At 43.1% G+C, this 27,002-nt stretch overlaps 1 protein-coding gene across 18 annotated transcripts in view; it reads right to left on the bottom strand.

The window, feature by feature from the left end:
* The window catches only part of RAPGEF4 (Rap guanine nucleotide exchange factor 4), a 319,360-nt gene that overhangs the window by 146,633 nt on the left and 145,725 nt on the right, over positions 1-27,002 (bottom strand). The window contains exon 1 of one of the 18 annotated variants that reach the window (XM_066345724.1): positions 24,820-24,942. The exons of the other annotated variants lie outside the window; for them this stretch is intronic. Within the exon in view, the coding sequence (XP_066201821.1) occupies positions 24,820-24,828 (9 nt within the window). The 5' untranslated portion in view covers positions 24,829-24,942. Of the gene's footprint in view, positions 1-24,819; positions 24,943-27,002 lie in introns of those variants that run through there. 18 annotated transcript variants of the gene reach the window in all.

Raw genomic sequence — 27,002 nt, 5'->3', positions numbered from 1 at the left:
TGTGGGTCCCAACATCATCCAGCACCTCAAAAGCTTCCATGGTCTAACTTAATCATTCTTAAATTGCCGTATGCAGTGGGAAAGAGCTATGTCTTTAACTGACGCACACCATGGAGGGCCCCGGGCTGAAGGAAGCCTCAACATCCCCATTCCTTATCCCCCCAGGACCTTGGAGGGCAGTTTGGAAATCAGTTATTCATAGGACAAGAAAACCATAACGGCCTTGAAGGGTCTTAGAAGAGTTCGGTAGGCTTCCTTCTTCAGATCTGCTCCTGGCTTTGTTACAAATCAACTGAGTCACTTCAAACATACTCCACAAAATGAGTGCTCTGAATTTGATCCAGGGTTTTAAACTGTTCTTTGGCAGAAGCCTGACTCCCGTAGGCAAGGGCACCGTGCAAGCAGAGCCTTTAGCCCTTATGGAAACTGGAGTGTTTTCACTTTTATCTCTTTTATAAATTAGAGTTCCAAGAGCAATTTCATTTGAAAGATGACTTTTGCTTTTTTAAAAAGTAAAGATTTACAAACCTCAAGATTAAATAATCTCTATACTTCCAGCTAGATAGAGCTCAATCAAAAATCTCTATGGAAAGCCTGACCAGGCGGTGTGCAGTGGATAGAGAGTATGCCTGGGACACAGACGACCCAGGCTCACAACCCCAAGGTCACCGGCTTGAGCATGGGCGCACCAGCTTGAGCACAGGGTTGCTGGCTTGAATAGGGGGTCATTGGCTCAGCTGGAGCCTCCCAGGTCAAGGCACATATGAGAAAGCAATCAATGAACTAAGGTGCCACAACTATGAGTTGATGCTTCTCATCTCTCTCCCTTCTTGTCTGTCTGTCCCTATCTGTCCCTTTGTCTCTCTCACTAAAAAAAAAAATCTCTATGAAGAATCAACAAAGACCAATTTACCTACTTAGTAGTTGTCTAGGGACTCTATTTTCTCTTAGGAAGGCTTCTATGGTTTTGGGTTGGCCAGGTAAAGATTGTTCAATACCTTAAAGGTTTATCAAAAGCAAAGAGCAAAAAAAAGGGTACTAAAGATTTAACTGGGATGCACCACAGTCAATGCAGACCTTCTCAGACTGAAGTGAGCAGAGCCCCATGGTGTGGCTTCCGGCAGGAAAGGAAGGGAGGTGAGGGGGGCTAACAGGGACTCTTTCTGGAGCTTAAATTTTATTCTATGTCAAATAGTTTAGAAGACTATTTTTATACTTTTATATTATAAATTAGAAAGCTAAATTTGCATAAACTTTAAAGATTAAAGCATGAGACTTCAAAGATATTTTGAGCTTGCTGCTGGCTATGTCTAGCTACAAAGGGTCTAGATCTGAGCATAATGTATTGATTTTGTCTGCATTTGGAGAACTTCAATGGAAAAATAAAACAAGGACCTCTGATGTTATGAAAAGCATGCAGACATTGGACTCAAATGAAAATAGGGTCATAATTCTAATTCTACCACATGTTACCTGCATGAATTTCAGTAAGTTTTTACCTCAGTTTCCTGGCTGGGAGGTCTTAGATAACACCTATCTTTAGGGACCACTGGGAGGATCAGAAATAAAATCTATAGAAGTACTTAGCACATATTAGGCACTTAATAAATGGTTGCTGATAATCATAATAGATATAATAAACCAAGGATTAATCAAGCTAATCACAGTACTTTTGATGATATTTCCCAAGCAGAGAGCCTTCAGCCTCAGGAAAGAACATTCTTTCCATGACAACTTCACATCACTGAGGCTGTGGGTATACTGTACACACAATAATAAGACCCTTAATATGTCTACGGACCTGTCTCTTAAGTGGGGCTATGGAGAATAAGAATTTATTCAATAGACTTCCTTAAATAGTGTTATAGTATACTGCCTAGTTTTATCTCCACATGGTAAAACAGTCTAAGGAAGACAACAAGAGAGCAAGGCCAGGAACATCTTAACAAAAACAAGTAAATCCTTTCAGCTCATACATTCCTGCCCAGCTCGCAGCAGTCAGAGGCCTGAGCTTTGGGCACATCCCTTCCCAGCAATTGTCCCTCTGTCACCCCTTACCAGATGCAATGCAAGAGGTCCAGACCCAAAATATCGACCTGGTGTTGTTGTGGGATCCCAAAGAAACCACAAAGAGGACAAGATGGAGCTGACACAGCCCTTATTACTTACGTGCAGGGGCAACACTAATGGTGGCAGGTCATTGAAAGCTCCATACACTGTTGAGGTGGGCCATGGTTTTTATAGCTAAGCCCTGGGCAATTGCTCAAGCAAAACTTGTTGTCTACGGGCAAGCAAGCAAGTGAGCAGGCAAGCAGGGGGTAGGGGAGAAGCATACACACAGGTCTGTGCTGTTTCTCCTTGATAATATCTGGTGACTCAGTTCCTTTGTCCTTAGTAAAATGTCAGCTGCAGTTTTAATACCCTCCCTTCAATAGCTCGTGGCCAGGATCCGGGTCTAAAGCTCCAAGGACTGGGCAGAGGGGAAAGGGCCATGTCCAGCATTGACCCTACACTCCACCTCTACATTGTCCTTCCACCTCACAATCTATGTGCAATTCTTCCTCAAGTACCCATGTAGGTAGAACATAGGCAGCACATTGCCTCCAGATACTGCAAATACAGTATAAGCTACAAGTACAGACAGCAAAGGGAGGAGGAAACCTACTAAACCAGTTAAAGCATTCTAAGATTGGCCCCTAGGGACACCTCTGGGTCTGGCTAAATGTCGGGTCAGTGGCATTCCATTGACTAAGCCAGGACCATGCAGTGTGGCTTACAGGGTGAACCGGCCAGGCAGGCTGTCAGCGGGGGACATGGGAATTCAGAGGACACCCAGCAAGTGCTTCTATTCTGCATGTCCACAAAATGACCTGCCCACAGCAGAAAGGAGTTGTGGGCACCTAGACTAAGGGTGGTAAGACAAATGAGATAAGGCAGGAGTCGGGAACCTTTTTGGCTGAGAGAGCCATGAACGCCACATATTTTAAAATGTAATTCCATGAGAGCCATACAACGACCCATGTATATTATGCATTATCCAATAAAAATTTGGTGTTGTCCTGGAGGACAGCTGTGATTGGTTCCAGCCACCCGCAACCATGAACATGAGCGGTAGGAAATGAATGGATTGTAATACATGAGAATGTTTTATATTTTTAACATTATTATTTTTGTTAAAGATTTGTCTATGAGCCAGATGCAGCCATCAAAAGAGCCACATCTGGCTCGTGAGCCATAGGTTCCTGATTCCTGAGATAAGGGAACAATAAGTGGAAGATCTTTGCCTCTGGCCGGATGCACACTGTTGTGCGATCCTGCATTGAAGGGTTACACTCTGTGGGGTCTGGCTGGGCTTACGGTACCAGGCCCATGTTTGCCCTCCCCACCTCATTCCCCAGCAGAGAGAAAGAGAGGAGGAGTTCTGGTTGGCCATACAGAGGCAATGTGAGCGCCCTGTGGTATTACGTCTGAACCAGGACTATGACCCGTCAGGGCAGTGTCCAGGGTTGGGGAAGAGGAGAGAAGACTGTTTCCACTAACGTGAGGCTATGCTTGGTCAAAATGTTACATCTTTACTGGGTTCTCCCAACATAGTAAAGCTGAGTTCATAACATGTAATGGCAAACAGTTGGTCTCTGAAAGCATCGTAACTCTGTGGTAGAACAGCTTAGAACAGGGAAATTAAGTTTAGGTCCATTTTTTCCTATTTCTTGGCAAGAGTTCTTTCACAACCTGTACATGATCTATAATGTGTAAGGTAAAAACGGATGTGACACATTTTTCTAAAATCTCAGGAAGCTAGACACTGGTTTACTATGTAAAGAGCAGAAAAGAAAGGGAAATAAAGCAGTCGTTAATGAAACTATTCAAGCAGCGGTTTTCTCTGTTTACCCTTTTCCCACAGCAGATCGCTGGCTGGACCAGGTTCGCCCCTCAGCCCCGGTTACTCTGTTCCCTTGTTTCTGGATTTCTACAGCATCAACATAACGTGGCACAAAGAACTTCCGTAGCTACTTCTTCAATGATGTCTAATTACATCCTTTGACCCTACTATAGATATTTCTAAATGAGGCAAAATCCTGCTTGCCAACTCCTGGCCACTTTTAACTCATGACCAACCTGCAAGAGCTATAGTTGGGAGTGTGATAATAACAATTAGAGCTAATGGAGCAAGTTTCCAAACCCAGCTCATTTAAGAATCCTAGTCCAAGGCCTGAGGAAATGATGTTAGAAGAAAGTTTTAAATAAAATCTGAAAGCCACCTGTCTAAAATTCTCTCTGTTACTGACCTGTGAAGGTGCCAAGATCCCCACTAATAGGTGTAGGGACCCTAAAATACCCTCAGGTGAGAGCAGAATTATTTACTCTGAAGAGTAATAGTTTTTAGCCAGTTCTCATTCAGAGTGATAACGGAAGTTAGTGGGATTGACCTTGAGGGAATGGGAGAATAGATACGCATTCACTTTGTCAAGGTGATGAGGGAGGCATGGTGGGTCACACAGGCATCCCCACATGACCATATAATCACCTCAGGGCAGTGGTGTCAGGCACTTGAGAGGAAAACAGTACATGGTGTATTGCAAATGTGACTGGGCGGGCCCTGGCCAGGTGGCTCAGTGGACAGAGCATTGTCTTGGCACATAGAGGTCATGGGTTTGACCCCCCAGTCAGAGCACATACCAGAGGCAACCAATGAACACACAAGTAAGTGGAATGACTTGATGTTTCTCTCTCTTACCTTCTCTCCTTCCCTTTCTCCTCTCTCCCTCCCCCTTCCCCTCTCTCTCAAATCAACAGAAAACTTAAAAAAGAAAATGTAGCTAGGTGGAGGTGGGGGCAAATTCAGATTTGGGGTCAGGATGATGACATGGAATCTGAGGCCGAGGACGCTCAGACATGAGGGACAGGGGGCAGGGAGAACCAGCCCTCCAGGCAGAGAGAGAACACAGAGGTGTAGAGACAGAGGCCAGTCTCGAGGAGGGTCAGGACACGCGAGCAGAGGCCCACCAGGTCAGTCCCTGCAGGGCACGATGAGGCCTTTGAACATTTTCTAAGTACAGTGAGAAGCAGTTTAAGTGGAGAAGTGACAAGGACAAATAAGTGTTTTTAAAAGATCATTCTTGTCCTGGCCGGTTGACTCAGCAGTAGAGCGTTGGCCTGGCGTGCGGAGGACCCGGGTTCGATTCCCGGCCAGGGCACATAGGAGAAGCGCCCATTTGCTTCTCCACCCCCACCCCCTCCTTCCTCTCTGTCTCTCTCTTCCCCTCCCGCAGCCGAGGCTCCATTGGAGCAAAGATGGCCCGGGCGCTGGGGATGGCTCCTTGGCCTCTGCCCCAGGCGCTAGAGTGGCTCTGGTCGTGGCAGAGCGACGCCCTGGAGAGGCAGAGTGTCGCCCCCTGGTGGGCGGAGCGTCGCCCCTGGTGGGCGTGCCGGGTGGATCCCGGTCGGGCACATGTGGGAGTCTGTCTGACTGTCTCTCCCCGTTTCCAGCTTCAGAAAAATACAAAAAAAAAAAAAAAAAAAAAAAAAAAGATCACTCTTGCTGCTGCCTGGAAAACGGTTTTGATGGGAAAACAAGGAAGGCAGAAGCCCTGAGGTGGAGGAGCCCTGGACGTGAGCCTGGGCTTGGGAAGAAGAGAAACAGGCTAGCATAGGGGGTGGGGAAGACGCTTCTCCTAGAGGCCAAAGCACCTCTACTTTATACAGTTAACGATATTAAAGACTCCGATTTCTTGTTGAAGCACACTCAATACACCTGTACTTTAATATCACTAAAAGGTTCAGAGATTTCAGGGGGTTCACCAGAATGTTTACAATTTAAGTCAGTGCACACTCTGCTGTGCCTACTTTCTTCATCTCCCTTATTTATCCCTTCTAATATTTCTGCTCCAAGATATATACCCACTGTGTATACCTGGAAAGTCACAACGATGCAGCTCTGTGTGGTTTTGGAAGCTTCTGTTTATTGTGGGATACTATACCCTTTGAGTCCCTTGAGTGGTTCTTCGTTTCTATTATCTATCCACTCTAGATAATATGAACTCTGTTTTCTATGTTCTTAGGAGCCTCATGCAGGCCTCATGCTTTCTCATTCCCCTCTATGTCATCAAATGACTGGTTAGGCCCCGTTTCTCCCAGCACGAACACTAGGAGGTGGCAATGATGCAAGTAGTGCTTTGGCCTTCCTGGAAAACAGTGTGGAGGAGAACGTTGTACTGCCATGTGTCAGAGGGGACGGAGCAGGAGAGAGGGCAAGGCTGAAGGAGTGGAGGGATCCAGGCAAATGTGACCTCCATCCAGTTCTGCAAACTTCCGCTGGGGCTAACAAGACTTTGGAGTCTTCTCATCAGCTGCCCGCGCCTGCTCCTGCAGCTCCCAGTCCCCACACTCTTCCTTCGGTCACTCATCTCCAACCACACTGGCCCGTTTCTGATCCTCCAGCACACTGAGCTTTCGCCTACAGGCCTCCTGTTGCCTGGAATGTGCTTAGCCTTACCCATTTCTACTCATCTGCACCTATACATGGCTTCCTCAAAGTGGCCTTCCCTGAGCCCTCAGTTCATGAGTTTCTTGTTCTTCTCTCTCCCTGCGTCATGTGTTTGCCCTCAGCGTGCCCAGGCACTGTGCGGTTACGTACTGTGTGTGAGCGTGCATCGGCTCAATGCCTTTCTCCTCTGTCCCACTACGTGCTCACAGAGGGCAGGGACCACATCTACATTCTCCTACTGCATACCTAAACCTAGCACAGAGCCTGGGACATAGCAAACTCTCTGAGTATTTGTTGAGTGAATGAATTACTGAAAAGAATTTCTTAACCACTCTGAGGTTCAAGTTCCTCCGTAATAAACCAGAAATGTGACCAAGTTCCTGTCACAGTCGATGCAAGGACTGAATGGATAAGCCCTGTGAAGCTCCTCACAACCCAGGCACACGATGAATATCAGTTCCCATTCCCTCTACACTGTGATTTCTTCTCATACCGAGTGTCTCAGGGGGCACGCTTCCATTTAAAAAACAAATGCTTAAAGGAAAAACAGGCCTAATGCATAAGGAACTACAAAAATAATTCTAATGATCTGGAGACATGATGAAAGAAGCTATTTGAAATCACATGATGCACATGGTCAAATCTCTCTGATGTTTGCTTGCTCTTTATGAATAAGCGTCTTGCTTTCAGAGAAGAAGCGTGAGCATCAGTTGATGCTGATAAAAACAAAACCTAAATTTAACACATCAAAGTCTATGAAGACTAATCAGTTTTGTAATTTAAAAGGAAGTACAGAAGGATAGAGCAGCCAGCCTCCTCTACCAGAATTAGCACCAAAATACACTCATTAGTGAAAATTTAGTTTTAAGAGACTCATGTATGAATCTTGCTGAAAAAATTAGCAGCCATATCTAAATAGCTGAAAGTAGAAAATGATTCATTTTAGATATCCAACTCATTCATAATTCTACCTATTGATGTTCCTCTATAGGCCATTTTTAGTAAGTTTGCCTTTTGGTTTTAACTGTTTATTTTCTCTCTCTCTTTTCTCCCACCCTACTTTAACAAGTTTTATTATTATAAAATAAATAAAAGCACATAATAAAAAATTTAAAATACAAGGCATATAAAATGAAAAAGAATTCTCTCCCCTCATACCCTGCACCTACTGACCTACCCAGTTTCACTGCCAAGTTAAACAGAGCCGACACTCATTTCTTTTGTAACTTCTAGAATGTTTCTAGTCACACATTAATATATAATCTCAATTGGTTTTAAACAAATGGGATCATAGGGCACATGTATTGTATCCTCTTTTTTCTCTCTCTAAGAAAATATCTTGGGTATATATTGATATTATAACATTTCACCATTTCTTTCTTGTTAAACTTTTTTTTTTTTTTGCTATATATTGAATTTGCAGTATCAAAGTATCTTCCCTGAGTTTAAGGCAAAAAAAAGATAAAGATCACATCAAGTGGTGATTTCAGTGTTATTCTTAAAATGAGATAGCATTGTAAAAATTTAATTCCAAGGCAAACAAATATCAAACACATTATACAGAAAGGTTCTTTGATCTCTCTGATGACTTTATCTAATTGGTGTCATTATGTTGTAACTCTATTGATTGCCAACCGCATCTTCTGTAAACTTGGCAAAGACTTCCCATGTAATACAGTCGAAGAAAAATATTGTTTGTGCTCTCTCCCCAACTCTTTCAGAAGATAAAAGAAATGTAATTAAACTCTAATCTCTGATAGTTCAAAAATAATAAAATAGAAACTATAAAGCATTATGAATGGCATTTGAATATTATTAGTATTAAAAGGAAACAGACTTATTAATTTTGATAACTGCATTGTGGTTAGTTTATGAGAAAACGTCCTTGTTCTAAGGACATGCACTGAAATACTGATATTCAGGGGTAAAACAGCACAATGTCACAACTTACAAATGATTCAGCAAAAAAATGAGAGAGAGAGAAGGATAAAGCAAATGGGGCGAAATGTAAACAGGCTGTAGAATCAGAGTAAAGAGTCTTGAGGAGTTATTTATACTATTCTTGTAACTTTCTGAGTATATTTAACATTATATCAGAATTAAAAACTACCAAGAAATGAAAAGGAGTTAGAGAGGAAAGATTAAATGGCTATTCTGAATGCATTTATTCTGTCAATATCTGACTTTCCAACTGGGCTCAATGACAAGCTCTGTCCCCATTCTGTGATTTCAGCGGCCTCTGCCTCTCCAGCACATCCTTACCAAAGTGGGAGCTCCGTCCTCACCAGGGAAGGTCCGGAGTTGCCTGAGGGTGCCCTGTATTCAGGTATCTGGCATGTGGGGAGGTGGGGTGCAGGGGTGAAAAAAGCTAAAAAGCCACAGCTCTCCCCCAATCCCGCATGTGCTCGGCCCCCATATCTGGGCTCGGCCTTTACCCCTTGTGTATCTACTCCCTTGCTGGGATTGCAGTCCAGCCTTCAACACACTTCGCAGCCTCTCTTGCCCTTGCCTGCCCCCCCTCCTTCTTGTCATTTATACCTCTCGTTCTAGCCTGGAATACCACCACCCACCCCTTACAGATGACCCAAAACTGCGATGCAATCACCTGCTCTGATTCTTCCACTCTGTCACTGTCGGCAAATCTCTTCTCCGGGCCCCGCCCAACCAGACCGGGGAATCCCCTTGGTCTCAGTGCCACCTGGACCAAGGAGGAGTTTCCCGGGCTCTTCTAGCACTGTCCTTGTGATGCTTAGCCAGTGACTTCAGGGCTCAGCCTTACAGCTTTTGTAACTAGGTTTTCTGAGAAGTGCATTCCGGCTTCCTTGTATCCCCCACCCGACACTGCCTTGAAGCCCAAGGACACCAGATGTCCCATCTCCAGCCTTAACAGAGCTGAAGAATCTAACTGTTCTGCACGGACTGACCTTTCATCTCACACAGATAACTATTTCTGCAGCAATCTAAAAACTCAACTTCAAATGTCAATTCCCTGGTCAGAAAATAGCTGCTTGGGGCTTTCCTATAAATTATGTCTATAGTGCTAGGAGAGAAACAAGCTTTCTACCAATCAACACAACAATTTAGACAACACAGTATAGGTGTGCTATGCTTATGCAAGTCCAAAATCTAAAACACGAATGTATGCTTTCCAATATTTGTAACATATAGCTAGTCTTGATTTTACTGCAGATTTAATTAAAATTCCTGATGTTTTCAAAATATTTGCCCAAGACAACGTGTGTGTGTGTGTGTGTGTGTGTGTGTACACATACAGTTTTATTGTTGTTGTTTTTTTTTTATTTTTTTTATTTTTCTGAAGCTGGAAACGGGGAGAGACAGTCAGACAGACTCCCGCATGCGCCCGACCAGGATCCACCCAGCACGCCCACCAGGGGCAATGCTCTGCCTACCAGGGGGCGATGCTCTGCCCCTCCGGGGCGTTGCTCTGCCGTGACCAGAGCCACTCTAGCGCCTGGGGCAGAGGCCAAGGAGCCACCCCCAGCGCCCAGGCCATCTTTGCTCCAATGGAGCCTTGGCTGCAGGAGGGGAAGAGAGAGACAGAGAGGAAGGGGGGGTGGAGAAGCAAATGGGCGCTTCTCCTATGTGCTCTGGCCGGGAATCGAACCCGGGTCCCCCGCACGCCAGGCCGACGCTCTACCGCTGAGCCAACCAGCCAGGGCCCACATACAGTTTTAAAATAACATACCTGAATACAGTAAGGTATATTAAATTTAAACTTGGGGGAAAATGAAAGCACACTTCATCAGAGAGGTAGAACCATCTGGAGAGGAGAAAACTGGTGGGTGGAGGTGCCTGATTAAAAATTCCTTAGAAGTCTCTGGAAGGGGAAATACTGTCAACCACTCTCCCACATGTACACAGCTAATCTGGATGAAAAAACAATGCTCCTTCCTTCCATAAAAGCGTCAAGCTGAAAATAACACTTTTAAGGACAGACAGCGGACAGCCCGGGAGGAGGGCAGCCAGGTGAAGTACTCTGAATCCAGACCCCAGGATTCAGGGGAAATCTTGTCCGAACATTCTCTGCCCACCCCGACCCCTGTAAACGACGACACTCTGGCTCCTCCTCCAGCAGAAGTGGGCTGGTCCAAGCCATCTGCCTCCCAGGGGGCTGAGAGCCTGCCCATCTCTCTTCCCCTCCTGGATGGGTGTGAGGGGCTGGCCGAAGGAGAGACTGGAGTCTGAGGGACAATGCTAACTGGAGGAGCCTGCCCAAGTGGGTCTGCAAAGTGAGGTGGGCCTGAGGAATGGAAGGGGGGGGGAGAGTTGGAGAGAAAAAAGCAAGAACTAGAACTACTCAGATGGAGCAAAGAGCAGCTGGTCTGGACAATTCTGAGTGTGGGGTGGTAGCCAGTGCGGGCAGCTGGGGTTCATTAATAGAGTGCAGGATTCAGTGGCATTGCCGGACGTCTTCCTGGCTCTCCTGCGCCTGCTCCAGCCCCTCCTGCCTCAGGTGAAGATTGCATCCCCATCTTGACGTTTACCGTTATCTCCACCTCCTACTCATCTCTGTCGCCTGTTTGAAACCCTCCATCTTGATGTCTGACCGCCAACCCTGCAACCTCCTGTAAGGAAATCCTCCTGGAACCCACATCCCTTTTCTCACCCTGGATGCCCTCCTGGCTACTGGCTCTCCTGCTTCCCCCACCACAGACCAGATCCCCCCCACACACATGTGCTCAGGTTGCTCGCATGTTTGGGTTCCAGCCTGCAGGTCCACCACTCCGAGGTTGCCAAATAACACGACTCCTTCCCTCCAGGACAGTCTCCTAGGCACATCTCGCCCCAACCCTGTCATGCCGCTGCCAAGCCTCTCAGTTGCGTATGAAATAAAGAGCTTTGCACACTATAAAGTACTGTCCACATGCTATGGTGAGTATTAAATAAAGTGTCTATGGCATGAAACAAAGAAACTGAGTGAAGAAAGCAATTCCAAAGCTGATGACACTCATTTAAAAGCAGCCTAGAAACCAAATAAATGGAAGAAGATATTTACAAACAATACCTCCAAATGGAAGAAGATATTTACAAACAATACCTCCAATAAGGAGCTAATATCCAAAATATATGAAGAACTCATATAATTCAACAAAAAACCTCAAACAACTCAGTTTAAAAATGGGCAGAGGACCTGAACACTTTTCCCAAGAAGCTATACAGATGACACCCTGGCCATTGGCTCAGTGGTAGAACATCAGCCTGGTGTGTGGATGTCCCAGGTTTGATTCCCAGTCAGGGCACACAGGAGAAGCGCCCATCTGCTTTTCCACCCTTCCCCCTCTCCTTTCTCTCTGTCTCTCTCTTCTCCCACAGCCAAGGCTTCATTGGAGCAAAGTTGGCCCGGGTGCTGAGGATGGCTCCATGGCCTCTGCCTCACTGGAATGGCTCAGGTTGCAATGGAGCAAAGCCCCAGATGGGCAGGGCATCGCCCCCTAGTGGGCATGTTGGGTGGATCCCAGTCAGGCACATGCAGGAGTTTGTCTCTCTGCCTCCCCACTTCTTACTTCAGAAAAATACAAAAAAAAAAAAGAAAGAAAAAAAGAAAGAAAAAAAAAGGATATACAGATGGCCAACAGATATATGGAAACATGATCAACTTCACTAGATATAAGGGAAATGCAAATTAAAACCACAATGAGATACCTCCTCACACCTGTTCAAATGGCTACTCTCATTAATACAAGAAATCACAGTGTTACAGAGGATGTGAAAAAAAAAGAACTCTTATATAGTGCAGGTTGAAATGTAAATTGGTTGCAACTATTATGGAAAAGGATATGGATGTTCTCAAAATATTAAAAAGAACTACCATATAACCCAGCAATTCCTCTTCTGGGTATCTACCTGAAAAATTTGAAAACATTTATTCATAAAGATATATATGTACCCCTATATTTATTATAAATGGTGACCAGGATATGCAAACAAACTAGGTGTCCTATGATGGATGATTGGATAAAGAAGATGTGATACAAAATATACAATGGAATACTACTCAGCCATAAAAAATGATGAAGTATTTCCATTTGGGACAACATGTACTGATCTTGAGAATATCATGCTAAGTAAAACAAATCAGACAGAAAAGGACTAGAACCGCATGATTCACTTATATGTGAGATATAAAACAGAAAAGCAACAATGAACAAATAAAACAAGTAAGCAGACTCATAGACACAGACAAGAGTATGATGGTTACCGGAGGGGAAGGTGGGTGAGAAGGAGGGAAAAAGAGTAAAGAGTTAAATATATGGTGATGGGGGGACAAGAACTTGAGTGCTGAGCACACAATATAATCTACAGATAATGTATTATAAAACTGTACGCCTAAAACTTATATAATGTTATTAAACAAGTTAATAAAAGTAGCCTAGAGAATGTTCACCTTTCACTCATTGAATTAATTTATCTAAAACTGGGTCTTCAGAAAATACTGACTGGGATGTGGTTTGTCTTTTGGGAAAATAAAAATGTTCTAAAATTGACCATGGTAAAAGTTGCACAACAAACTAAAAGTTACTGAGTTATATGCACTTTAAGAAGGCAAATTGTATGGGATGTGCGGTATGTCTCAATAAAGCTGCTTTTTTTTTTTCCTTTTTCTTTTTTTTCTTTAAAGCTCACAGTTATTCCCATGAGGTTCATTTATTTTTATTTTATTTTTTATTTATTCATTTTAGAGAGGAGAGAGAGGGAGAGAGAGAGACAGAGAGGGAGGAGAGAGAGAGGGGGGAGGAGCTGAAAGCATCAACTACCATATGTGCCTTGACCAGGCAAGCCCAGGGTTTCGAACCGGCGACCTCAGCATTTCCAGGTCGACGCTTTATCCACTGCGCCACCACAGGTCAGGCCAAATAAAGCTGCTTTTAAAAAGAGAAAGCACTGACTGGAGTTCAGGTTGTGAACCTAATTTACCTAATACCTCCACCTGGCTCTCAGAGGGAGGTGATCAGAAAACAATGCAAGAGTCATTTTCAGAAATTCTGGGTGGGCTCTGCCGAGGTGCACACCCTGATTTTACCTGCATGAAGCCCCAGTCTAAGTACCCCTTCGGTGGGCAGCTCGCCCATGGGCATACTGCACACAGGGAGAATTGGCCAATGTAGGTTTCTCTGCCTATAGCGTACAGAGCTATGCCGACTTTTTTCAGCATTAGATTTTTCTAAACAAAAAGAGAAACCAAGCACATAAAACCCAACAGTGAATTGATGAGCAACTTTGCATATATATAGAATTTCCAGGCAATAAAGCATGCTCTCCAACAAGCTTGTCTTTGTTTGGAGGAAAATTACACTTTGCTTTCTCACAATGCCCTCTGCCAAGCCCAGCGTGCCCTTCTAATTTAAATTAGATTTTCAATTGCATGATTGGTCCAAAAGAAACTAATTTTCACTATGCGCATTCAAGGAACTTACCTAACCAAAACTTGAATTTTTGTTGCAGGGAGGTGGCAAACCCACAGTAAGCTTTCCTGCTTTGCCACAACCCTAAGATTAATCATTTTCTGAATATCTATAAATATTATTTTGATTTATGTGAATGGCTTTAAAAAGCTATTTATGAAAAACTCACAATGCGGTAAGTTTGCAAAGAAACAAGCCTAATATAAAATGTGAGCAGGAGAATGAAACATAAATTGCACAATTATATTCTCATTTGTAGATTATGATTCAGAGTGCTGTAGTGGCTTATCCTGAAAGTTATGTTATCTGCCCTCCCCCCCCCCCAAATAAAAGATTAAAAACTGATTAAGAACTTTTCTCACAGATTCTAAAATGCTTCATTTACTGGGTAATTTCATTCTGCTATCTCAAAAAGGGCATTTCAAATCAAAGACCTCAAAAGAAAGGTTAATAAATCTTGACGGATTCAACGCTTGTTTTCTTATTATATATCAAATTCTGTGTGAAATTCAGCAGTCCACATCATTTGACATCAAAGTGGAGGATTAAAAAAAGTGTTTAAAACTTTGATTTCTCAGAAAATGTTTCAATGATATCTCTGTCACTGCTGGGTTACTTCCCAGAAAAGGCTCTATTTTTATTATAATTTTCCTAAATAAAGCTGTGATAAAAAAAGAGGATGCCAGGTGTAAGGCCAGTAGCCACGGTCACCATCAAAGCCACCTGGCTCGTGTAGGTTCGCATTTAATTCAGACAGATTGTAAAGAAACTGCAGAGCCAAAAACTGGTGGTCCATTTTCCTTTATTCTAGACTCGCACTCAGCAAGCGAGTAAAAATACACAGTGGGAAAAAAGTTCCCTTTCCATTCAGGGCTCCCAAAGCCACTGACTCATTCGAGTTTTTCTAGAATCCAAGGCTTCCACCTCACTAGTCTTATTCACCTCTGTTCCCCATCTCCTTCTCCTGCACAAACTGGCTTCTCCTTCAGCACTCCGCCATTTTGGCCGCCTCCTCCCTGTCCTGCTACAACATGGGCTCTTCCTCTCTGCAAGAACGTGGTCACTCTCTCCCCAAAATGGCCTTCTAACTCCTCCTTTTAAAACCTTTCAGCATGAAAGCCCCTCCCCCAACACACATCAGCATAACCAAACCCCTTCCTAAGCAAGAAGGGCAATTAGCTGTATCACGTGAGAGCATCACCCTGAGAGCAGTAGCCATCTTTAATGAAGTGAGCAAAAAATAACTTATCTGCCCGACACCAGGCCAACAGAAAGTGGGAGGATTCTTATCAAAAGAGGATTAATATTTTAAAATTATCATAAATATACAGCTCATCCTATAAATTCATAATCTAAACAAGCCAATCATTCTGAATGGCCTCAGGCAAATTCTTTTTTTTCTTCTTTTTTGAAACAGTGTTATTTTATCCCTCCCCTACCCAGCTCCCTCCTCACCATACCCAAACACAAGATACAGTATTCCTCTCTGAACGTCTTTGTGGACCTGAGCATATATATTTTGGGGACAAATTATGTCAGCATAAAATTTAGAATTGGCAGACTCAGAGAAACAAATTAGAGATACGTTTGCTGTATATAAAATTAAAACATTTCAGTAATAACAAAGATCACAGAAAACTGTGTATAATAAATAACTCAGGAACTGCCTTTTGGGACATGTTCATGCAAGTTACAAATCAACACTTGCAGCTTGCCTTGGGCAAAGCATGCACTGTGAACTTTACAGCAGGGAGTTGGTAGAAAGCACTCTACCTTGGATGGAGAGGCTTCAAGGTTAAGAGAGGGTCTCAGATTCCTTGGAAATATACACTGGCTCTGTTTTGGGTTTTTGGGGGGTTTTTTCTAGCAGTTACCAAAGCCAAGTTCCCAAAAGCCAAACTTTTAATTAAATAGTATGGAAAGGTAGGATACCATATGCCTTTCAAAAAACAAAAGAAGAAGAAGACCACCAGAATGACTCATGACAGGACAGGAATCAAGAGTAGTACTAAAAGCAGAATCCAGCTGTTGTCTCAAAAAGATTAAAAACAAAGAAGAACAGAAAACATTAAAGCAAAAAGGTTGAAGGGGTGCTACCGCAGCGGCATTTAAAACAGACCCAGAAAGTGACAACAGATCACTTCTCTCTCCACCACCTTCCCCTCATGTACCCGGAGCTACAGGGTGCTGTCTAAAGACAATTCAAAAAACAGTTCTTCTGTTTGTTATTCTTTGAAAATACTCAATGTACAAAGCATCCATCAGCCAAAGAACAAGTAGAAAATTCAAGTCCAATTTTGTGATAATTATTTTACAATGTTCACTGCCCATTTCAAAGGTCAAAACAATATGTGCAGATGCCTGTGTAAATGTTTTTTAAAAAGGTTGGTCAAACTGTATTAAAAAAATAGATGGCAAGACATCAATATCATTTTGGGCTTCTCTTAAATGCCCACTTAGAGCACAGACAAATTTCAGCATCTATTTCTCACAAAATCAGACGAGTTTTCTCTTCTCATTAAATCCTCATTCTTAAAGTCAGTCTAAAAGCTCATGACAAACTAAATTCCTATTCAGATTCAAATGAAAGTATCACTTTTTCCCCTACTTCTCTGGACAGAGTCATTTATATGTGCTTCCAAAATAATTTTTTTTTTTTAACAGAGACAGAGAGAGAGAAGGATAGATAGGGACAGACAGGAATGGAGAGAGATGAGAAGCATCAATCATTAGTTTTTCATTGCAACACCTTAGTTGTTCATTGACTGCTTTCTCATATGTGCCTTGACCGGGGGGCTACAGTAGACCAAGTGACCCCTTGCTCAAGCCAGCGACCTTGGGTCTAAGCTGGTGAGCTTTGCTCAAACCAGATGAGCCCACGCTCAAGCTGGTAACCTCGGGGTCTCGAACCTGGGTCCTCCGCATCCCAGTCCGACACTCTATCCACTGCGCCACTGCCCAGTCAGGCCAAAATAATTTTTTTTAAACAAAATAACTCTTCCACTTTCTCCCAATCAATCCTTCTTTCTGCTGGAATAAAAAGAGAAAGAAAGGTAAGTGTGAGTACTGGAATTGGAACTTTTATTAAGCTGAGTCCTGATTTTCTACTGTACTCCTTACAGGAAAAGGAAGTTTAAATTTTGGGAGTCATTACAGGAAAGCATGGTTCAAAGAGCCTAGACTCTCCGGTCAGATGTGAACTACTGTGAGACTACTGTTTGTACATGAAAGCATCCATGATGACATTGCAGTGAACTTAAAAAGGCCTCTGCACAGGTCTGTGTAGGGAACCCATCAGATTCTAAAGAGCCTAGACTCTCTGGCCAGATGTGAACTACTGTGAGACTACTGTTTGTACATGAAAGCATCCATGATGACATTGCAGTGAACTTAAAAAGGCCTCTGCACAGGTCTGTGTAGGGAACCTATCAGATTCTAATGTGTCTACAGGCCACTCACACCAAACAGGCAGTGAGTGTGTCCTTTAGAACATTAGAAGAAGCAAAGGAAAAGGTTGGCTCAGTAGTTTATGAGATCAAGGCTGTGGGTCACCCTGGCAATTATGTAGAACTGACAAGGGTGACAGGTCTTGCCCATAATGTGTCCTTTGGACACACAGAGACACTTTCTCTCATTCTTTATGTCTCTTTAAATGCAAGAACGAAGCATCTTTGTAGGAGTAATGAAGTAAAACAGGGACTTTCAAGTAGCATCTTTACCAAAGAAGTGTCCACTGGCTTGGATCTAAAAGATCAGACTAGCACTGTAATAATCAGTATTCCAAGGAGTGGGGCCAGGACTGCAGGTGCATTCGGAAGGGAAAGGCACACTGGCGGTGACAGGGAATCTGGCAACGAAGCCTGCCTGAAGTTTCAGTAAAGCCACTTCAGCACTGCATTTCTTCAAGCCTTTTGGGCATTCCTGGAATCCCTTCTTCTAAAGAAGACACAAAAAATTAAGATTTTCCCTGAAGAAATGCATCACATTGAATATGAAGTGGCTCATACCCTATGCCCTGGAGACCCTAACTTAATAAAACATATTTTTAGAAAAATAGAAACAAAGTTGTCACATTAAAAAGAGAGAGAGAGAGAGAAATAAAGAGACTAAAATCCTGAGTCAAAAGCCTTGTGCTCAACTCCCATAGTTTGGGACAGCAATCTGTGGACCTGGTTTGCAAAATGCAAACTGCCACACGGATGCAGGTGCTAGTCTTCCACACAGGACATCAGGTGGATGCTCTCATCTCTTCATTGTAAGAGAACCTCAAACTGCATCCCAGTTGCTTGCAGTTCACCCCCTGGACCGAGCCGCTTGGGACTCCAGCTTCCTTCTGCCCTGTCCCACACTGTTCTGTCTGCCCACTGGCTCCCACCATTTCTCCTTCACAACTCCTAACCATGCCTGCACAACTGACCTTCGCCATTGTGCCCTTATACGCTGCAGATTTCTAGCATCCTCTCTCTCTAGCAGACCGTACGCTCCATTGACAGGAGCCATACTTTATTTCTCTTCCTAGCACCAACCAATAGCATGGCGCCCGACAAAGGGTGGGACCTCAAAAAGGCGACTGAAGAGATAATTATGTAATGAGATGTCACCAATATATGGGAACATTGGCAATATAAGAATATTTTTTATTTTCCAACTTTCTCTTTCAGCTATCAGTTGAAAGCTTGAACATTTGCAAGGAATGCCACAGATGAACCAAGCCATATGGAAGGCTGGTGTATATGCGCGCCCGCCTGGCCAGCACTGCATCTTACTCATTTTATGAGCATCTCTTAGTCTGTATTCCTCTGAGGGCAGAGCCTGACACTAGGACTTGGATACAGCTCATTTGGGAAGTGATCCCAGGAAGCAGGAGTGAAGGGCAGAAAAACTGCAACAAGGAAAATGGAAAAGATAATAAAAGGTGTGTTCCTGAGCCGGTTATCCCACCAGGGATCCTTGTAGAATGTATCTCAGAATTCTGCCTTCAAATCATAGGAATCTGGACCATTTATCTGTATCCTCCATTATTTGAGGGGTACTTCCAGAGGGCACGGATTTCCCCCAAACATCTCAACCATCTTGAGTTTAAGTTGTGCAAGATCTGTGGTTTAGGAAGCAGCGAAGCTGAGAGGCTGGGAATAGTCGAGGCGGGGCACCTGGACTGTCCCTGACAGCGGCAGCTGCAAGGAAGCCACAGCATGCACTGAACTGCTGCTAAGGAAAGGGCCACAGAAGTAAACTGGTAAGGTCTGTGTCATATCATCCTAGATTATGCAGCTAAACATGAAACTTGATTCTAAAATACAATTGATTAATCAATGAAAAGAAAGTGCTTAATGGAGCCACAAGGAAGGATGTCCTAGCTGGACCTGGGAGACAGAGCTCCCAGGGGACCAGGTGATTTTGCCAGATGATGCTCAGTTATTCAAGATTTATACATCTTCCTCGACCCAACCAGCCCTGACCCCCACCCTCTACCTTTCCTTCCACCCCCTGCCATTCACAGGATAAACGAAGGGTTGAGAATTACCATACATCCTTTCTCACTCACTGTGACTTCTTTTCACCAAGCAAGTTGGCTTTGGTGGTCACTTTTATACACATGAGTGAAGGGAGCAGCAAAGAGGAGAGGGCAAGGAACTTACTGATCTAAGTAAGTTCAGTCATTTAATGCTAGCTTCTTTTTTTTTTTTTTTTTTTTTTTTTTTTATTTTTCTGAAGCTGGAAATGGGGAGAGACAGTCACACAGACTCCCGCACTGGGATCCACCTGGCACGCCCACCAGGGGGCGACGCTCTGCCCACCAGGAGGCGATGCTCTGCCCCTCCGAGGCGTCGCTCTGCCGTAACCAGAGCCACTCTAGCGCCTGGGGCAGAGGCCAAGGAGCCATCCCCAGCGCCCGGGCCATCTTTGCTCCAATGGAGCCTCGCTGCGGGAGGGGAAGAGAGAGACAGAGAGGAAGGAGGGGGTGGGGGTGGAGAAGCAAATGGGCGCTTCTCCTATGTGCCCTGGCAGGGAATCGAACCAGGGTCCCCCGCACGCCAGGCCGACGCTCTACCGCTGAGCCAACCGGCCAGGGCCTTAATGCTAGCTTCTTGTTTCCTCTTTTTCTGTTCTCATCAGAAAGAATTCCCATCTCCCTTCCACACTGGGGGAACCTACTACAAATGAGAGCAAACTGATGCCACTTTGCTTTCTCCAAGTATATTTGATAAAGATATGCGTCTTCATTGTCACTAGAATTTTCTATACCCAGTGGAAAACAGACAAACCAACGGCAGTGATGTTGCTATTTTTTACCTGAGCTGCTGCACTACACTGTTTCTTTACTTAGTCAGGACGACATCAGGCACCCAGCCCGCTGCTCCTCCATGCACGTGCACCCTCCATTGATGCTCCCATCTGCTTCTGCTCCCACCACGCAGAACTACTGTCAACGAATTTGGCCCTTTGTTTCTTGCAATTAGTCTCACTTTTCCAACATGAGCCTCTTAGCTTAATACTGGCCCAGAATTTTGAGATAAACAGATGTCATGGCAGTGAGATTAGGAAAAGGGACATAAAAGCAGAAATCAAAGCTGGCTTCTAAAGAAAATGTCTTTTAAGAAGGAGCAGCAGTATGTTCAATGCCATGAAAATGCTCTGTGCAATATCATCATGGTGGATATATGTTATTATACATTTGTCCAAATTCATGGATTGTACGACACTAAGAAAGAACTCTAATGTAAACTATGGACTCTGGGTGGTGATGATGTGTCAATGAATGTTCATTGTTTGTAACAAATGTACCACTGGTGCAGGGTGTTCATCGTGGAGGAGGCTGTGCATGTATGGAGACAGGAGGGATACAGAAAATCTCTGTGCCTTCCCCTCAATTCTGCTATGAACCAAAACTGCTCTAAAAATAGTCTATTTTAAAAACAATTAGGTAGGAGAAAAAGACAAGAAAAGAAATAGGAGGAAAAGGGGGATACAATATGCAGCAAGAGATTGCGAGGAATCAGAAAACACCAGGGACACATGCCTGAAATTTAACACCTGTCAGAGGTCATGGGGCAATATTTGTTAAGATCAATTCAGATCGTAAACAAGGGAAATAAATCAAATCAGGGCTGATTTCATGAATGTGCAACCTGTGCATTCACACAGGGCCCGGCCCCATGCTCAGAAATGCCCTGTGCTTGTTTTAATACTCTGTGCTTGCCATCTTGAAATTCGTAATAATTTTTAAACAAAGGCCCCAGGTTTTCATTTTGTGCTGGATCCCTACAAATTATATATCCAGTCCTGAGTAAAAGAATAGGAATTTGAGACAAGATCTTTCCTTTGCAGACCAAAGCATAGCAAGGAAGTATTTGCAGGGATATTCTCAAAGCATCTCTTCCATTCTCCTACCTGATTCATGTTAAGTGGTCTCTGTTGGTTTAAACACACTAGTAATTTCAGGCTTTCATGTGACTTGTCCTGAGACCAGGAAGTCTTATGGATAAATTTGTAAATGAATGAGATTCTAAACTGTCTTCACTGGTTTCCTTATTTGCAGAATTAGGGGAATAATGCCTCAGAAAAAGAGCCAACAATCACTCTTCAGAATAGATTCACTTACATCAAGCCTAACTTCATTGGGAAGGAAATGCTTCAAGAGGCTCCTGTAGTACACACAGCCTGATTAGGAATCTACTTTCCTAAAAAAGAACAAAAGAGGCAACAAAAGGTCTCCCAATGGTCCCCAAGGACAACTGTGGAAATGACTGTCGCCAGCCATGTAATTCCTGACTCTGCGTCTTGGCTCTTATCAGTCATCGAACTTCCTCTCCTTAAATAGAGCCACTCCAAATGTCATCACCAGTTTTCCTGGGACAGAAATCAGGGATTTGGCATCAGAATCTCAGCTGCTAAAACAAAACTCCTCTAAATTACTTTCAGTTCACGTTGGACCTTCCTGACTTTTATGTTCTCAGTTCACTGTTTATCATTTATGATGGTTGATCACATTTTGCTTTCAGTTCTGCAAGAGTTGGCTCTCATGGCTTTTTAGCTTAACAGCTGTAAAATATTAAGGCATACATTCTTCTCTTTCCTAGGGCTACAAAAAATACCCAGTGCACCATGGAACGTTCCCCAGCCTTAATAGTTGTGCATGCTACAGTAAGTTTTCCTTTACAAACTCTGCTAGGAGGATCCATTTATCATCTAGAAATTTAAATATTGACTTTGATCTTAATTTTAAAAAATGTTTATCAATAATTTAAATTTTTTTTTTGTTAACTGACATTAAATAGTAATAAGCCAGACACAGTTAGAGATGCACTGGTTAACCTAATGCAACCACATGCACACGTGCACGTGTGTGTGTATGTGTGTGTGTGTGTGTGTGTGTGTGTGTGTGTGTGTGTGTGTTTGCATATATCTATTTGATTACAGCTCATCCTTGTGTATAGACATGTCCTCTTGTGAAATGTCGTTCTGTCATGGAAACTGCAAGTTGAAATGACCTCTACAAGAGAAGAGGCACTTATTGTTTGGATGCAATCCTAATTACAAGGTAGCTCAATGAACAGAGACCAAATACTGCCCATGTTTCTAGCAACACCACATAATTTGGTGTCTGAACAACTGAAATCTGCTTGTAAGCAAACAAGACCTTTGTACTGACATTATTGATATACATATTATTGCCAAAGCCTGAACAATGGAAATCCAGCAAAAATGGATTTCTTTCATTATAAAACATTGCCTAAAAGATGTTAAAAGCCCATTAACTTGAAAGTGGACCGTGTCATGTGATCTCTTCCAGCTAAGTAGCAGGCAGACACTGAGTGCCACAACTCTTAAAACATAACTTTATAAATATTAAAAGAGAGGTTCTAGTTTGTGAGTTCTCATTCAAATGGATCTTTGACACGACAAATATGATTTTCCGGTATTTAAAATTAGGTGCAAACTGCCTATTTCCTTCCTTCTGCTCCTCTTCACTCCCTTAGTGAGGAGGTGTCTAGGAAGGACGTCGATTAAAGCGCATCCCACTGCCCTATGCGTGGTTACCAGCCCCAGGAAGACGGACAGCTGGGCTCTTCGCCAGATCAGATTCCCCCTGTTAGACAGCTGGAGATTGTAAAGCATCCAGTAGGTACCCGGCTCTGGTAACGTGAAGTCATCATCACTTAGGTAGATATGGGAAACCCTTGAAAAATGCTGCTTTCCATTTTGAATTTGAGCTTTCATTGAAAAGGAGAAAAATATGAAGTTGATTGTAATAAGCGAGGTCATCAAGCTGCTATTGAAAGGGTGATTTGGATCCAAAGCAACTTTCAAAAACACTCAGAATTTACAGATAAGAACAATATCAGAGACTGAGAATTATCTCTTTTTTTCCAAAAGGAAAAATTGAAGGAGATAGAAAGTCAACTTATTTGTCTGCAAACGAAAGTCAGAGCTAATACTGAAATTTTCCAATCTGTTTTCTATTACTGAAGGTCAATACACCAATAAATAGCCTGCTTCCTTCACCACAGAAATAAGTATTAACAATTTTACTAAGCAGCTAACTCTCCGATGAGCACATCATCTCCAGTCAAACCCACTGAAGGGTTTCTGTGAGGTGGTGTCACACAATTAAAAGACAGTCAGCTCTGGCTAGTCCCCGCTTTGAGCCTCAGCTTTTTTTCCCATCTGTAAGGACAGAACAGGGAAAAGGCAGGACAAAAATAACTCCCAAACACTTTACAGTAAAAAATTCTATCATTCCTCCAGCTGTTGGAAATGTCTCCGATTAACCCCACATCTTCCATGCGCACTGGTTAATGACAAGCGGCACTCCGATACTCAGCAGTCACTTCCTGGGACGTATTTGGCGCCAGCACCACAGGACGCACTGAAGATACAAAATTAAGTAACGATATAGAACCCCATCGTCTACTGCTCATACTCTAGTCGGAGAGAAACATGAAACCAGGACTAACGGTACAACTAGCAATGATAAGTGCTTTAATTCAATTCACATCTGTAGAAAGTGCCATGGGAGCTCAGAAGAAAAAAACATATATATAAGGTCTACTGGAAAGTTCTGTCTGTTTTTGGAATAAAACAAAATACAAATTTTTCTTACCATCAATAAACTTTATTAAATAATATAATTGCCATTATTATTAATGATTTCTTGCCAACGTGAGGGCAATTTGTATATCCCATTTTTGAAAAATGTTTTATCTTTTGATGCGAAAAATTGAACCAGTGCTTGTTTGATATCTTCTTCATTTTTGAATTTTTTGCCCTTCAAAAAATTTTGTAAGGACAAAAACAAGTGACGGTCGGAGGGCGCTAAGTCCAGGGAATATGGTGGATGCGACAGACATGCCTCTGTAGCATTTCTTCCTTGTTGAAATTCATAAAAATTACAGTGGCGTAAATGAACTTTATCAGTAGCCATGGGTACACTATGGCTTCACACATAAGACTAACGTGAATCAACTTAGTTTTAGTTAATTTGCTACATCAGTATGTATACATTAAGTGATAAAAATAGAGAGGCACACATGTGCCAAATAAACATGTGCTTACGTGTCAAAACTTGTTGTGATAGAAACGAACAGAACTTTCCGGTAGACCTTATACATTTGGGGGTTTCAGAATTTTATAAAGGAGATGAAAACCAAGCAGGGCCTTGAAAGCTTGAATAAATTTTCTAAGCAATAAAGGGGAGACTGGTCTTCCAGGCTGGAGAAACCGTATGTGCAAAGGGCTCAGAGGCATGACAAAGTTTGGCAGGCAGAGAAAATGACTAGGAGTTGGTCATAGTTAGTATCAGGGGTTTCCTAGAGTAGGGCTCAGCAATCACGTTTTCCTCTAAAGGGACAAAGAGTAAATCTCTTGGGCTTCGGCTGGCCATTTAGTCGTGTCACAACTACTCACCTCTGCCATTAGAACACAAAAGCAGCCATAAACAATATGCGAATAAATGACTGTGTCTGGGTTCCAATGAAACTCTCTTCACAAAAACAGGCAGCAGTCTGGATTTGGCCAGCAGACTGTAGTTTTATAACCCTTGTTCTAGAACATTACAGAGGGTAAGGTTATAAAGGCAAGTTAGGAAACAAATTAGATAAGTTTTTCTAGGCATTAAAGAGCTGCTTAGGGAAATATTACTTTTATTTATTTATTTTTAAGTAAAAGAGTGAGATTATAAAGTCTGTATGCTAAAAACAATAGCAGTGTGGAGTGTGTACATTTTCACACCCCACATCATTAAAATAAGAGCTATTATTATCTTTTTTTTACTTCACTAAATTTTGATATCCTAAAATTAAATCTAGTTAGGGCATCTTTTCCCAAGAAAATATAAAAGTAATATTCTTTATAAGCATCTGGAAAATACTTTACATAGTACATCATGTCCCACTTAGTCTGAACACCGGGCCAAAGGAAAAATAAAATAAAATCTTTACCTCTCTAGTAAAAGCATTGCCTATACAACTGGAAAGCATTATAATGTAGGTAGAAATCTGAATTCTGCCTAATAAAGAGCTTAAAAGGTGGTACTACATACTTATCAATAGGTCTGGACATGTTTTACTTGCTATAAACAACACTGCCACACACACATGCAAAATTCACAAGAGAAGGAGCATGTAATAAGAAAGGAAGAAGAGCAACATTTGCAGAAATTTTGTTCCAAGTTAGATAGTAAAAAACAAATTATTATATTATGGCTGTTTTAGTAGGGACTGTATTGGGTGCCAGGCCACAAGAGTGAGCGAGAGACTTTGCTCTCTCAGTTAGTTCATGGTCTAGAGAAAAGGTCGGCAAACATTTTGTAAAGGTCTAGATAGTAAATATTTGAGACTTTGTGAATTGCACAGTCTCTATGGCAAATACTCAACTCTGGTTGTAGCACAAAAGCAGCCACAGACAATGCGTATACCAATGGCTGTGTTCCATCTAAACTGTAATTGTTTGTACATCCCTAGTCTAGAGAGAGACATTAAATACATCATTGAAAATAACATCATTGCAATCATCAAAGCTCTGGGAAGGAAAAGCACAGTCTAGGAACCACATGTCTGGGGGACTGGACTATCTTGGGAAGGTGCGAGCAGGCTCCTGTGAAGCTGTGGGTGAGGAGCAGCAGGTGAGCAAGGGAGGGGGAAAACACCCCTGACAGATGAACAGCAGAGCAGGGAAGCAGAGACGGTGGGGAGGGGGTAGCAGGATGAAGAACAAAGAGAAACCCCATGTGGAAGTATCTGGAAAACACTTTGCACAGTACATCTCAGACGCAGCTCAAGTACAGAAGCAGCCAGGCCACGCAGGGTCGCTAAGCTGAGGCAGGGACCTTGTATTCTCTCCTAAGGCAAGAGGAACCATCTAAGGTTTGGAGCGCAGCAGGACTTGATCTGTTGCATTTCTAATGGATTCAGAGGTATTGGTGGCAAGAGACCATGTAGGGAGAGCAGCTGGGGACCTAAAGGAGTGGGTCAGAGAAAAATTCGGTCTTCGTTTGGCTTCCACTGGAAACAGACTCCCAGACAAGGTCTTGGGTTCAGAGAGTAGTACATTTGGGAGGTGATCTCAGGAAACACATGTAAGGAAGTGAGGAAAGTGAGGCAGGGAAGAGAGAAAGCCAAATGTGAGAGTACTAATGAGTGGGCTACCACTGTGGGCAGCTGGGGTTCTGTCCCACTGGGGGCCCACTGAGGAAGGGAATACAACACACTTCAACATTGCCTTGCAGAGAGGTGGCAGAGGCTGAGGTATTTATCCACCAACACTTGCCTCTCATCTATTGAATGTTGCCAGGAGCATCAGATCTCTGACACTTTTGAGTTTGCTCTTTTGATGGCTGTGAAGATCCCTCAGCACAAAAAACCCCCCTCAGACAGAAGTAGAGAGACACAGGTGTAGAAAGACAGGCCACTACAGCTACAGATGAATTCAGAAATGGGCTAAGAGTTACAGAATTGGGCACCAACAAGGTTTGCTACAAACAATTTTCTTTTCTGAGAGAGAGAGAGAGAGAGAGAGAGAGGAGGGGGGAAGAGACAGAGGGAGGAGGAAGGAAAGAGAGGGAGCGAGAGAGAGAGAAGGATCAACTCATT

This window comes from Saccopteryx leptura, chromosome 7, assembly GCF_036850995.1.
Source record: "Saccopteryx leptura isolate mSacLep1 chromosome 7, mSacLep1_pri_phased_curated, whole genome shotgun sequence".
Classification (NCBI taxonomy): Eukaryota; Metazoa; Chordata; class Mammalia; order Chiroptera; family Emballonuridae; genus Saccopteryx; species Saccopteryx leptura.
Note: the sequence above shows the minus strand (reverse complement) of the source record. Positions and strands in the feature narration are given on the sequence as shown.